We start from the raw sequence: 14,605 nt of genomic DNA, 5'->3' as shown, positions 1-14,605 counted from the left end.
AAAAAACCGTAAAATCCTTCCAATTACTCTGTTTCTCTCCACCACCTTTGAAAAATATGTTAAACAGTAAAGATAAAAGGAATTGAGAAGATTTTTTTAGATTTCTTTTTCTTTATTTTTTCAATACAATACTAATAATAGAAGAGCACATTCGAGCATAGTTTTTGAAATCCGACCTGGTTGTCGACCCGGTTTAATAAACGAGTTATTGGTTAAATGGGTTAATTCAAATCAACAAAAAAAAACTGATTTAAGAACTTGCAAATTTCAAATAAAGTTCAAAGCTTATTCTTTTTATCTCTCATTTACTGAAGTTCAAGGGAAGGAGAAGCTTCAGCGTACCAAATAGATTCATTAGGTTGAGGGGCTAAAAGGGACGAATTCCACGTGTGTCTATAAAGAGGAGCTTCGTCAGCCACTTCCTTTGTTATTGATGGCACATCTAGCTCAACCACATCTGACGGCCAACCAGTCTCAGCCGGGTTTATCCAAATCAATCCGTCAGGCCAATTGAGTTTTACCGGGCCAACTTCTCAGCAGATTTTTACTTAGATCCAGACAAGTTCGAGACCCTGGTCGGCCGGGTCCTAAATTAACCCTCTAGACCGATCCAAATATCAAATCTATGCACTAAAGGAATCATATTTACCAGTTGGAAAATAGGAGGTTTTTTATTTTATTTTAGTAAGTATTCAAATTTAACCTCATAAATGACATAAAATTATATGTTTAAATGTTGGTTCGAGGACCCCTTGGTCAAAGAAAAGGGGAGGTCCTGATTCCAGGACAAAGCCGTGTGACGCGAGTGTCATGCACGTACAGTTCCTTTGAGAAGGGTGTGATACCACAACCTATCAGGCCCGACGAGTAGTCCATGAAGTTGCATCCCTACTCACCTGGTCCATGCACATCACTCTCTTTAAGAAGTTGGCCGCCTATCCTAGATCTTGTTTTACATAAAATATTTTTTAATATTTGATTTGAAAAATATTTTTTTTAATAGTTATAGTAGCAAGATGAGGGAGATGATAGTAACATGGATGTTATGGAGGAGAAGGTAATGATGGTGGTGGTGAAGAAGAAGGAGAAGGAGAAGGAGGTGGTGATTATGATGTGATGATGGTAGTGAAAAGAATGATGGTGAGGTGATTATGGTGATAATGTGGTGGTGACGACGATTAAAAAAAAAATGATTGTGGTAATGGTAAAGGCAAAGACAGGGATGATACAATGGTGGTAATAAGGTGATGTGGTAATGGAAGAGTTGGTGGTAACACGATGACGATGACGATGACTATGGAAGTGAGAAAGAAGATGATGGTTGAATTATTGTTGGATGATATTTTGTGTAAATTACTATTGAGCGCAACAACCGGATCCTAGAATGTAAGAAAGTAAAGGGGGGGGCTGGGGCCTCTTTTCGGGACCTGTATAGAAGACAAAAATTAGGTTAAAAGCATAGATATTTAATCTTGGGGGGGCCTACCATCTCAATCAATCAGCAACTTTGCCTCTGAACAAACATCCAAGGAGTCAGGTGACAAACAATTCTAGAAGATAAAAGTTATGGATTCCTTCTTCTATCTTCTTCTTAAATTTTCCGAGAGAAGTCATCGAGAGGGTTTGAGGGTTTTATAAATCACACACACTGAAACATTTTGTTCTCACTGCAGAGTTCTTGGTGTACGTGCTTGTCTAGGTGGAGACAAGAACACTATGAGAAAGAGCTCGGAAAAAGAAAAAGGAGAAATAAATGAAGCAAAGGGAGAGAAGAAAAGAAGGGTGCTCTCATATGTAAGACAATTTATGCTATTGGAATATATATTGTTCAATCTCAAGTCAAGAAATATCCTTGTTCAACAAATATATTGCTGCTACTTTCCTATGTTGCAGGATTTCCAAAAGGCAGTAGGAGTTGCATTTAAGATTATATAGTGTTATGGATAAAACACCCCAGCACCTGGGATCTCACGCAATGTGGTTAAAAAACACAAGTTGATATTTAAAATTTTATGAGTTAACAAATTAGATTAAATTTAAAAGTTAGTAAAATCGATCAAATTCGATCAAACTCAGTAAAATTAGACCATTTTTACGAGTTTGAAAAAAATAAAAAATTATACATTTTAGTAATATGTACCTTAATATTTTCATTGTTTTAAATTTATATCTTATAAAACTTGTGCAATTTGATAATCAAGGGCTTGATTTTAACTACATTTATTATAATTTTTTTAATGGTATAAGTTATTTGTAGATTTCATTTCTAAAATTAAAATGCATATTCATCCTTCACAATTTCTTATGTAAATTATTAACATATCAAATAATATATTACTCTGTTTTAGCTGACAAATATATAGAATAAAAGTTATAAATTAACATGTTTCATCCTTAGAGTAATTAATGTTAAATAATCTATCAAAATTTAAAAAGATTCATTTATTATAAATCACAAAGTAAGTTGGTCAATTTATCCAAAAAATAGATGAATCAATATGAATAAAATAAAAGTATTTAAACTTTTTTATTTTATTTTTATTTTTATTTTTATTTTTATTATTAATCACTACTTGATTGAAATTATTAATATATAATTAATTAAAATATTTTATTTATAAATTTACAATTCAAGTTTATATTGTATATTTTATATTGCATAAAAATAAAAATAAAAAGTTTCTGACAACCTTTAATTCTCACGAATCGTCCACCTTCAGTTGTCAGGGTTCAGGGAAGCAAAACAGGCTTGAAGATAAATCTCCCAGTAAATATCATTTCTACAAGAGTTAATAATCAAAGCACGTATAAAGCTTATAACAAGTTTGTCGACCAGCTTTTAGCCTGTGGCCAAAAGGCCAAAAGCAGAGGTCAACCGAAGAGACAAGCAAAATTCAATTTTCTAACAGACGATTTACTGGGGACGGATGCTTCATGACTCGTGTTCTTCGAGAAAAAAGCTTTTCCCAAAGCCAACATCAGTGCCGCAATCTCATGAAATTTGATAGACACAAGCATTAGAAAACTATAGAAATCAACAAATCTAAGCAATGGTCAATCTCACGAATTGACAGCATCTGGTATTTTCAGTAGATTTCTTCTTCAACTCTTTAAACTTTTACACTAAAAAGCATGCAGAATAATCAAAATATTTTAAAAAAAATATATATTAAAATAATATTTATTTTATTTTTTAAATAACCAAGAAAATAACTAATATCTACCAAACTATTGCTTATATAAACTTGTCAAGTTTATACATATACAACATTACATGGAAAAAAGGATGGTAACAGATATAATTTAACAAGGAAAGGAAAAAACAAAGAAAGAACTCACACTAACCATCCCTGAAAAGCAGTTCTTGGCCTTTTAGTCCTAACCTGACAGCCAACAGAAAGAAGGGTGGCAACACACACTTGTACGTACCAAATTCTACACCTATGCTACCTCACACTCTCTCTTGCTACTTCATTGCTAGCTTAACCACCTGCCAGCCAACCGTACCGATCGATATGATCCAAGTGAAACTACAAGTTTACAAGGGATCTATCTGGGTCACCAAAATGGGACTCCTAACGACATGCTTCCCGTCAGACCACGAAAGTGACCCGAATACAGCACCCGAATCATCCGGCATCAGATTCCGGGTGTTGGCCGTTATGGTTACAATGAAGCTCTGCTTCTTCACGGCCTCGGTGAACACCAATTTTGGTGGCTTCACTGTCACTGTAACCCCTTTTGGAGCTTGGATTGTGAAACGATAAACAGCGTCCGGTTGACCCACATTGGTGACTGTTCTAATGAATGCCTTGCTTGTTGCTCCCTTTGCTGAGCTTGGAAGCAATGCTGCGATTGAAGGGTAATTGAGGTTCTCTGGCAATGGTTTCTTCTCTAGACAACTCACAGGTGATCGCGTGATCACCTGAATTTCTCTAGGCCCGTATCCAATTCCACACAAAAAGTTCACATAATCGTTGTTGGTAATATCATAAACCAACCCTGGATCCATTGCTCGATCAAGATTGAGATGCCCTGCACCCAAATCGTATGATGACGACACGTTTCCAGTGGCCTCGTCAGTCATTGACTGGTTTAGATTATTGAATGTATTGGCAGTGGTCATCATTGCAGACCTAATTGCTGCCGGACTCCAATCTGGGTGGGCAGATTTAAGCAAGGCTGCGGCGCCACTTACATGAGGACATGCCATTGAAGTGCCTGAAAGAATGTTGAATTCAGTTTTTCGAGTATCTGAATCCAATCCAGTTGGACCAACAGCATCCGTCCAAGCAGCAAGAATGTTCACCCCAGGAGCAATCAAGTCCGGCTTCAGAATCTCCGGAGTCAATCCATTTGGCCCCCTACCCGAAAACGAAGCCACGACAGGAGCTGGTTTGATTCCGATCACAGTACCCTTGAAAGCAATAGTAGCAGCCGGATTCGAAGTGGCTGAAACATAAGCCTTAACTGTATCACCCTCATCAGAACCAAGAGCACAAGTAGGAATTAAATGAGCATCGCCAACTAAACCTTCACCATTAGAAATTCCATTAGCAAGAATCATACCAACACCCCCAGCTTTCTTAACAACCAACCCTTTTGCCACTCTTGCGCTACTTCCGCGATCGCAAACAACAATTTTTCCCTTCACCATATTAGGATCTAATGAATTTTCCATACACAGTGACGCAGACAAAACCCCTGATTTCCCCGGATAAACCAGAGGATACATTTTACCACTCAATGGCAAACCAGCATATAACGAAACACCAGATAATCTCTTCCCATTACCAAGAACAACTTCTGCGGGGAAATTCCTGTCAATTGTTCCAGCACCAACAGTAACAATCCACGGAGCAAGATTCGTCACTGACATTAAATTAGGCCCGTCATTCCCAGCCGAAGACGAGACAAAAACCCCTCTAGAAGCCGCACCATAAGCACCGATGGCAATCGGATCAAGATAATAAGGTGCCGAAATCCCATCACCACCACCAATGGAAATCGAAATGACATCAACTCCATCTTTAACCGCAGCATCAAAAGCAGCTAAAATATCAGAATCAAAACACCCTGCATTCTTCCAACAAACTTTATAAACGGCCAAACGTGCTTTCGGCGCTACCCCTTTAGCAATCCCTGCCGCGTACCCTTCCATGCTAGCACCAAACACGTGCCTTCCTGCGGCAGTTGATGCCGTGTGAGTCCCATGACCATCGGCATCTCGCGGAGACTTAAACTCCACAGTTTCATTTATAGGAGTAATCGGTCCCGTGCTCCCACTTGCTGCCTCATGTCCTTTGATAAAAAACCGGGCACCAATCAACTTCTTGTTGCAGTTTCTAGCTGAAAATCTTTCACCGACTTCACAAATTCCTTTCCACCGAGCAGGAATCGCTCCAAGATTGACGTCAGAGAAGCTCCGTCGTTCTGGCCAGATCCCGGTATCGAGAACGCCAATGATAACATCAGAACCATAATCAGAATCCGACCAGAGACCACGTTGGTTTCTGAGTCCAAGAAACTGAGGGGACCGGGTGGTGTGGAGTTGTTGCCGTTGGTCTTCAAACACAGCAAGAACTGATGGGTGTTGGCTAAGAGTGGCGGCGTGGTCTGGTGTGAGTGTGGCGGAAAAGCCATGGAAAACGGTGTCGTAAGTGTGGAGTATTTTAGGGGCGTCAGTGAATTCAGTGGTGTACCAGTGGTAGTGTGTCGGGAAAATGGAGGGCTTAGATTGAGAGTCAATGCGTACGATGTAGGTTTTGTAGGGTTGATCAACGGCGGAGAGGGAGAGGAGAGGGAGGAAGGAAAAGAGGAGGAAGAGTAAGGGGATGGGATGGGAGGGAAAAGGAGCCATTGAAGTTGAGACTGAAGTGGATGTCCGTGACCGACAGGGATGGGGAAGATATAGAGAGAATAAAGAGATTATTGTCCCCTTTTTTATATAGCTTTTTTAATTTTTTTTATCTTAAGAGTTTAGATTAAAAACTAAATGTGATTAGTAATTTAGTTAATTGTTGATTAACTTAAAAATCTTGGAATTTGGAAATGTCTGCGGATATTTTCTTTTTTAATGGCTAGTTCGAAAATGAGAATATAGTTATTTTTTAAAATATTTTTTATTTAAAAGTATATTAAAATAATATTATTTTTATTTTAATAAAATTATTTTTATATCAGTATATTAAAATAATTTAAATATACTAAAAAAATTAATTTAAAGTAAAATAAAAAAAAAATTAAAAAAAATAAAATATAAAAATAATCAAGGTCGACAAATCACCATTATGACCTTGATTATTTTTTTCTGTTTGACTGTTAGAGCTTTTAAAAAAAAAATTATACCTATATGAAGGTGAGCGTATTTTTATTTTAATATTTTTTAATGGACATAAATATATTGAAGATTTAAATTTGCACTATCAACCTTATCAAAATTAGACCATTAAACTTGTATAATATCTAATATTAAAATTAAATCTGATTTTGAAAACTAGATTTAGACGGCTTTAAACCAGGAGATGGTGACGTGAGAGAATCAAGACTTGGATATGTCGTCCGCATCAATTTCCCAGAAGAGAGAGAGAAAGAGAGAATGAAAACAAAGATAAATAAATAAATAAGGAAAAAGCTAGAGGTTGAGTATTTTAAAGTGAAGGACGATGGCATGATATGGTGGGACCGCTTTCTTAGCTTTACAGATGGAGGTGGTCAGTTGGTATTAAAACAGTTAGAAAATTACTTGACATCGTTTGGTGCACATGATGTTTAATCATGACCGTCGGATTAATGGGGCTCACCGTCTCAGTACCTTACCTGTCCACTTGTTCTAAAATGAATGGTACGACAGCGCAGGCAGGGTCCGAACTTATAACATGTGGATTGTGAGATCAGAAGGAATCTAAATTACTGTTACTGTTTATAAAGTGTAAAAATAGCCCTTCCCCTCTTAAAGTAACTTGCTAGAGATGGACCGTCTCGCATTGATGGAGACAGTTTCGACACTTTTTCCCCCCGCTCTCTCTCTTTTACTCTGCAGTTAAGACTAAGATGCCATTTTACTTTTTAAAATATTTTTATTATAAATTTATTTTTTTAAAAAAAATTAAAATTTATTTTTTAATATTAATATATTTAAAAAAATAAAAAATCAAATACTCTTTTAAAATGAAAAAAAAAATCTCTTTTTATAAATGATAAAAGAAATAAATAAATTTAAAGAAGACTAATAGGGTTCATAAATTTTATGTTTATTAAAAATTTACATGATTGTTAATTTTAGAACTTTTAAAATTTATCAAGATACACATAAATCAACTCGTACAATTATATTAAACAAAATAGAGTGGTAAAAGATTTTTATTTTTTATATTATTGTAAAAAAATTTTAATTTTTTTAAAACACATGATTATGTGATACATATATTTTTAAAATTTTCTTAAAAAATAGTTTTGATTGATAATGAAGCTGTAAGGAATTATTCTCACTTTTTTTTGTAATATGATGGTTAATACGATGGGTATTTGTTGATAGATAGCATCACTGTGCCCTCCTACCCCGATGCATGCATAAAGAGTACAACACAGACATTTTGGTGAGTTAGTTAATTCAGTCATTCATCCAAAGGGTCCCAGTATATAGATAAAATCCAATGACTTGATGAGTTATTTTTATGAAATTAAAGTAATATTTATTTTTATATTTTAAAAAAATTAATTTTTTTTACTTAAAATTAATATTTTTTAATATTTTAATACTTTAATATCAAACATAATTTTTTAAAAAATTAAAAAATATTATTTTAATAAAAATATACTTTAAAAAGCAATTATAACTACACTTCTAAAAGTTTTTTTATTTTTGCATTTTAAAAATTTTTAAAAATTTATTTATTTATTTAAAAGTAATATTTTTATGGTATTTTTAGATTATTTTAAAATACTAATATTAAAAATAATTTTTTAAAAAATAAAAAATTATTATTTTAATATATTTCAAAATAAAAAACAACTGGAACTATAATCTCGAATATTTTTTAAATTAAATTAATATAAAATATTAATCCAAGTTCAGTAATAATCTAAAAATTAATTTAATAATAATATTGATCAACCCAATAATTTAATAGCTGGGGCTATTTTTTAATCACATTCCGGACCCATATTGAAAACTATGACATTGATTCAGAACTACTCACCGAGTCCTTCTCAAAGTAACACCTGGCATTCAAGCAACGACCTTCTAGCTCCAGTGGTACCACCACAACGTCTGCGGTTCGTGCAAGCCCCCGTTCTTAAAGGCTGACAGCTGTAGCCCTTCAAGCTTCAAGTGGGGCTCAGTTTAGTATATCTTTATACGTGTCTAACCGTGTGAAAGAAGGAAAAGGTTTATCTCTTAGGCAATGTTTGCTTCCCAAAAAATAATTTTTGAGAAATTATTTTTCAAACTTTTTTGTATTTATTTATTATTAAAAAAATTTAATCAATAAAAAATATTTTTTGTTCAACGAAAAATACTTTCTGGTCAACAAAAAACACTTTCAAGTCAATTTCAGTCAAAGAAAAATTTAACTTAGTTTTTAGGAAAGTGTTTTTCCTTTAGTTGTGTTTGTTTTCCGGAAAGTGGTTTCCGGAAAATCACTTTTCAAACTTTCTTGTGTTTGTTTGTCAGTAAGAAAGTTGGTCAATGGAAAACACTTTTCAGTAAAAGAAAATTTTGGTTTGGTTTTCAGAAGTGTTTTCCTGAAAAATTTGGGAAGAAAACACTTTTCAGAAGTTGTGAAAAATTTAGAAATGTCATTATTTACTGATTATATCAAATTTGATCCTCAAAATTTTTATTGCTATATATATTTTGTTTTGAATATTTATTTTTCAATTTCATCTCTTAAAATTTTATTTTTATATTAACTTTGGTCCTTATTTTTATAATTGCTATTTGCTTTTTCCTTATCATATTTTTATTGAAATTTTTTATCTATTAAATTTGGTCCTCATTCTTTTGATTGTTACTTATTTTATTTGAAATAATTTATGAAATGTTGATTATTATTATTTTAATTTCTTCATCTTTCATTTTTTTAAATTTTTTTAAATTTAATCTCTATTATTTTGATTATTATTTATTTTATTTGAAATAATTTATGAAATTATATTTTTTTTTTCAATTTCATTCTCAGTCAACTTTTTAATTTGTAAGATTTGTTCCTCATTATTTTAATAAACTTGAGAAAAATAAAATATTAATAAATTATTTTTCAGCTCATTTTTCATAACATAATCAAATACTGAAAAGTGTTTTTCAACTCATTTTTCATTATACTATTAAATATTGAAAAACACTTTCTTAAAATTTACTTTTTTAAAATTTACTTTTTAAAAAAAATTATTTTCCGACAAATAAACAGAGTCTTAAAAGAGACAATAATAATGAACTGCCAATCACCCAACTGCTAATGTTGGACCGTGTTTTATCCCAGGAATGGCCACGCATGGTTTTTGTTGGGAAGATTGAAATGAAGGCAACCTTTGTTTTTTGCGGTACCGAAAATCTTGATTTTTTATTCAATATTTTTTCATGTTTTTAAATTATTTTAAAATGTTGGTTTGAAAAATTATTTTTTCTAAAAAATTATTATTTCAAAGTAACAAATATTTTAAAAAATAACTGATAAAAAATAATAAAAAAAAACAACAATTAGTTTAGAGATTTGAAAATACTATTTTTAAAGTGTTTATTTATCATATACAGAAACAACATTTTCAACAATATAGTCATGGTTATTAAACTCGGACCGGTCCAATAGATCGACTCAAGACTCAGTCGGCCCGGTAGTTGGACCGGTCAGGGTAAGGTAAAAGATCGGCATGAACAAAAACCCGGTAAAACCTATTAGGTTAACCGGTGACCTTTGCTACCTAGCAAAACTCAGTAGAGACTTTTTTTTTTTTAAAATGTGTTTTTTTCTTAACCAGAGACCCCTCTTTTTTATATTTTTTTAGTTGATTATTAACCATTTTCAAAGTTCACTATATAAAATAATAGAAGAGTATTTTATTTTTTCAATATGAAATTTGAAACCTTTTATTATATGTATTCTATGTTCACAAGAAAATAATTATGTTTTTTAATGTGGGATAAAAAAAAATTTGGTTTAAATATTTCAACTTAAAAAATATAACATAATATCTTTTTAACGTGAGATAAAAAACATTTTGAAATACTCTTTTAAACTTCATTATTTGCAACATATATAGTCTATATTCACATAAATTGTTTCTTGATTTTTTCATATGAAGTATTAAAATTTTAAATATATATTTTTTAATTTTTTCCAGATTCATTCGAGTTAACTTAAGTTAACTAATATAACCCAAGACCCGGTTCTTTGGATGAATCAATCTTGAATCAGGTTTAATTACTATAAATACAACCAGGCTAATAAGGAGAAAAAACGAAAAAGAAAAGGTTACTCAATTTTAAGCAATAATTGGAATTATTTATGTACTTAAAGCAACACAATAAAACTATACAACTTTTGTAAATAATATTTTATTTTTTAATTAAACTAAATAGATGTGATTTCAGTTTAATTTTAACTATCATATATGCGAATCAACTTCTGTCAACAAAATTAAATTCTAAGAATAGTAAGAAACAATAATAATCTTCTTTGCAATTTTGGTTTTAATTGCCCATCTTTTTATGCCCCTTTATTTTTTGGTTTTAAAAGTATTTTTAAAAAAATATTATTTTTTTATTTACTTTAAATTAATATATTTTTAGTGTTTTCAAATCATTTTGATATATTTATGTCAAAAATTATTTTTAAAAAAATAAAAAAATATCATTGATATATATTTTAATACAAAAAATTATTTAAAAAATAATCAGAACAACTCTAACATTATAAATATTTATATACAAGACCAATAAAAGAGCATTGACTCATCTATAACTTTTTACACAGCCAAAAGCCTTATAAACATTTTGAAGGGAGTGTTTTCTCTCCGACATTGAATAAACTTTCTTCCTCAAAAAAGAAAAACCACTTCAAAAAAATTTCACCTGGTTTTCTATCATTTCTTAAACTTTTATAGACACACACACACGTGATTCTTCTCTTTTAAATCCATAAATATGCATAATAATATTAAAAAATAATATAAATTATATTTTAAAATTTCATCTAACAGTTTAACTATTGGATAAAGATAGTTTTTTAACATAATATCAGAGCTTTAATGATCAAACAGTCACGAATTTGAATCTTACTATTTTTATTTATTTGATAAAAATTAAGCACAAGGTAATATGTGACAGTACAAGTTTCAAGTTCAAAGGACTTTTATTTAAGGATGTATGTTAGAGAATAATAGAAATCATATTTTAAAATCTCATTTAACAACTTAAATTATTGATTTGAGATTATTTTTTGAATTAAGAAGATATAGAAAATATTTATAGAAAGCTTTAAAAGAAAATTGAGCAGCGGAGAATCCATGCTTCTGTTTTTTTTCCTTAAAATCTACAAATTGAGTCTTGTTTTTAATGTTACTTCACATGAATTTTTATCAATTTCAGACTTGTTCTATCCAAAGTTAAAAATAACATGAATATTGGATTAGCTAATGTCAGAACTCCATTTTATTTTCTCCCTCCATGGAGTCCAATAATCAATATTATAATTCCAAGTTTCGTTCCAGTAATATTCCTTTTGTAAGTTTGTGGAGATATTTAAGAAAGTTGGAAAAAAAAAGGGGGGGGTCGAGGAGGAAATTATTTAAACCTATAGGGTTGAAAATGTAATTTCCAATGGTATAATTACTTTGGCAACACTACGCGAAAGCCAAAGTCTTGGCAACCATTCTTGAAGACAGACGGTGAAATCAGACACCAGTGCATTAAAACTGTCGTGTGGCGGACATGTGGTCACATTGTCATCTCGAAAATGGGTCCCTTATAAAAAATCTTGTCTGTGGCCCCACATATCATCATCATCTTATCTTTTTGAGATGGAAAAAGCGTTCGTTGTTGCCGCTAGTTTTGTTTCCAGTCGTGTTGTGTCATCAATGTATTCAAAATTATCTATCAAAGTATTTTTTTTTTAAATATATATTAAAATATTATATTAATTATTTTTTAAAATTATTTTTTAATTTAAATACATCAAATATCTCAAAAACAAAAAAACATATTAATTTAAAATAAATAAAAATTTTTAAATTTTTCTCAAAAATATTTTTAAAATATAAAAATACACAAACTCTAAATTAAGGATCGCATTAGAATGCTACTGTTCTAGCATTTTAAATTATTTTTTATTTATAAATATATTAAAATGTTGTTATTATTATTATTATTATTATTATTTAAAATTAGTATATTAAAATAATTTAAAAACAATAAAAAATTAATCTAAAACTAAAATATAATTTAAAATAAACAATTGAATTTATAAATATATTAAAATGTTGTTATTATTATTATTATTATTATTATTATTATTATTTAAAATTAGTATATTAAAATAATTTAAAAACAATAAAAAATTAATCTAAAACTAAAATATAATTTAAAATAAACAATTGAATCACAATACCAAATAAAATATACAAGAAATACTCGTGTAAATGAAATTATGGACACGATAAGTTTCAGCAATTTCACTAGCATATTTATGAACAAAATCTATAGCTGGTTAAAAAACTATTTTTTGTTACCTCGTAAAGGATCCGGAAACAAGTTTTGAACCCTATGGCAAAGCTTGGCCCCAGCATCCAGCACCAGGCCACTTGACCTGGTGTCTTTCACATGTGTCTAAGGCACCAGGCCACTTGCCTGACGCCATATTAAGTAATATTTAAAAGGCGTGGGGAAGCTACAGTACTTTTCCCACGCCTTTTATATATCAATACAAGATTTGTTAACCCCCTTTTGAATTCATTGCCGTGCACGGTTTTTTTTTTTCCTCTTAGAATGTTCTAGAGGGATCAACTGCAGTAGGTCCCACTGCAGTGTTGGATTGATGGTTCGCGATATGCCACGTCACTCGTCAGCCTAAAAACGATCGTCGATGGAGTGATTGTTTCTTTTTTTTTAATGGAATGTACGGACCAGTTTGCCTCTCAAAGTTGATATTGATAATAATTTCAAGCATAGTTCTTATATTTAGTTTGTTGGTTAGTCTGGGTTAAGGTTCAGGGTTTATTTTATTATTTTTTTTTTTTAACTTGATCTGATTTTACTTTTAGGTTGATTTTATCTTAGATTAACCCATCAAACCGAATGAAGTTTCAAAATTATATTTCAAGTAATAAAAGAGATCTAAATTCCAAAACTATATCTCAAGTAATAAAAGAGATCTAAATTCCATCAATTATTAGGGTTAGCATAGGCCATATTTCCTCACACTTTCAGTTTTAAATACCTTTGAATTGGTTCAAATCTTTGATGGAAAATGACATTAGAGAATTTATACGTCTTGAATAATTGCAATAAAATTTTGATTTTTGTTAATTCAAATCTAAAAATCTTCTTTGCCTTAAGGAATATTTTTTTTTTAATTTCCAAAATCTTGTGTATCATTTCACTAATTCCTTGATGTCATGACATGTTGATTTTATTTATGAAAGTATCTTTTTTTTTTTTATCATGAAATTAGCATGATAGGAAAAATTATGTTGTTTAATTGCTTATTTATACACATATTCATTACAATTAAGAAAATAAATTGAGATCCTTTAACCCTTTTTTTCATACTTGTTTAATTCAAATTAAAACGGACAAGATTTTAGAGTACATAAAATGGAGTAAACCTATGATTACCTTATAATTTATTCTCATTAAATCAAGATCAATAAATTTGAAATGAGACCGCTTATATTTCTACTTTTGTGGGGAGGGCGGGGGGAAATAAAAAATATTTAGGCTGTAGAAAATTATTTTGTACTTTTATTAAACTTGATTTAATAGATCAATTTTAAAATTTTTTCATCTAATTTTTTATTTAATTTAGGTTTAAAATTAAATTATATAAAAAGTTGTTTTAATGTGACCTAATCAGCTTGATTAATTTAAAAATAATTAGATTTATCAGTAAATAAAATATCATGAAGAAATTAAATATATAAATATATATATTAATATAATTGATAAAATAAATTATCATTCAATTTTTTATTTAATTTAAATTTAAAATTAAATTATATAAAAATTATCATAAGATCGAATCAACTTTATCGAATTAAACGCATCATAACACTAACTAGTTACATGACACGCGCGATGCTGCGGGTCATTTCTTTTGCATAAAAATGTATAAAAGAAATTAATATTTAAAAATTTTGGGTTTTTCTGCAAAGCTATATCCAAGAATTTTGGGTTTGACTATAACGTCTGATCTAAGAGTAATATTTATAATATTAATAATAACATTAAACTTGCATGATCCAATTTTAAGTGAGTCTAGCTGCAACACCGGACCCAGGAATATTAGATATGGGTCTGGTTATAAGATCGTGTCATAAAAGTGTGATAATTAAATAGATTAATTAAAAAAAACAAAGAAAAAAAATCAACAGAAAGAAAAAAAACTAATGA

The 14,605-nt window shown here is 30.3% G+C and overlaps 1 protein-coding gene across 1 annotated transcript; it reads right to left on the bottom strand.

The window, feature by feature from the left end:
• Positions 1-3,210: 3,210 nt before the first annotated feature.
• On the bottom strand, positions 3,211-5,917 carry LOC118040465 (subtilisin-like protease SBT1.6). The gene has a single exon (XM_035047417.2). The coding sequence runs from the start codon at positions 5,858-5,860 to the stop codon at positions 3,539-3,541; it is 2,322 nt and encodes a 773-aa protein (XP_034903308.1). The 5' UTR covers positions 5,861-5,917; the 3' UTR covers positions 3,211-3,538.
• Positions 5,918-14,605: the final 8,688 nt, after the last annotated feature.

This window comes from Populus alba, chromosome 4 (assembly GCF_005239225.2).
Source record: "Populus alba chromosome 4, ASM523922v2, whole genome shotgun sequence".
NCBI classification, from domain to species: Eukaryota; Viridiplantae; Streptophyta; class Magnoliopsida; order Malpighiales; family Salicaceae; genus Populus; species Populus alba.
This window is presented reverse-complemented; position numbering and strand designations above follow the sequence as displayed.

Bases quoted from the DNA above. Each gene is read 5' to 3' on its own strand.
- LOC118040465 (XM_035047417.2), bottom strand. From the start codon at position 5,860: ATGGCTCCTTTTCCCTCCCATCCCATCCCCTTACTCTTCCTCCTCTTT.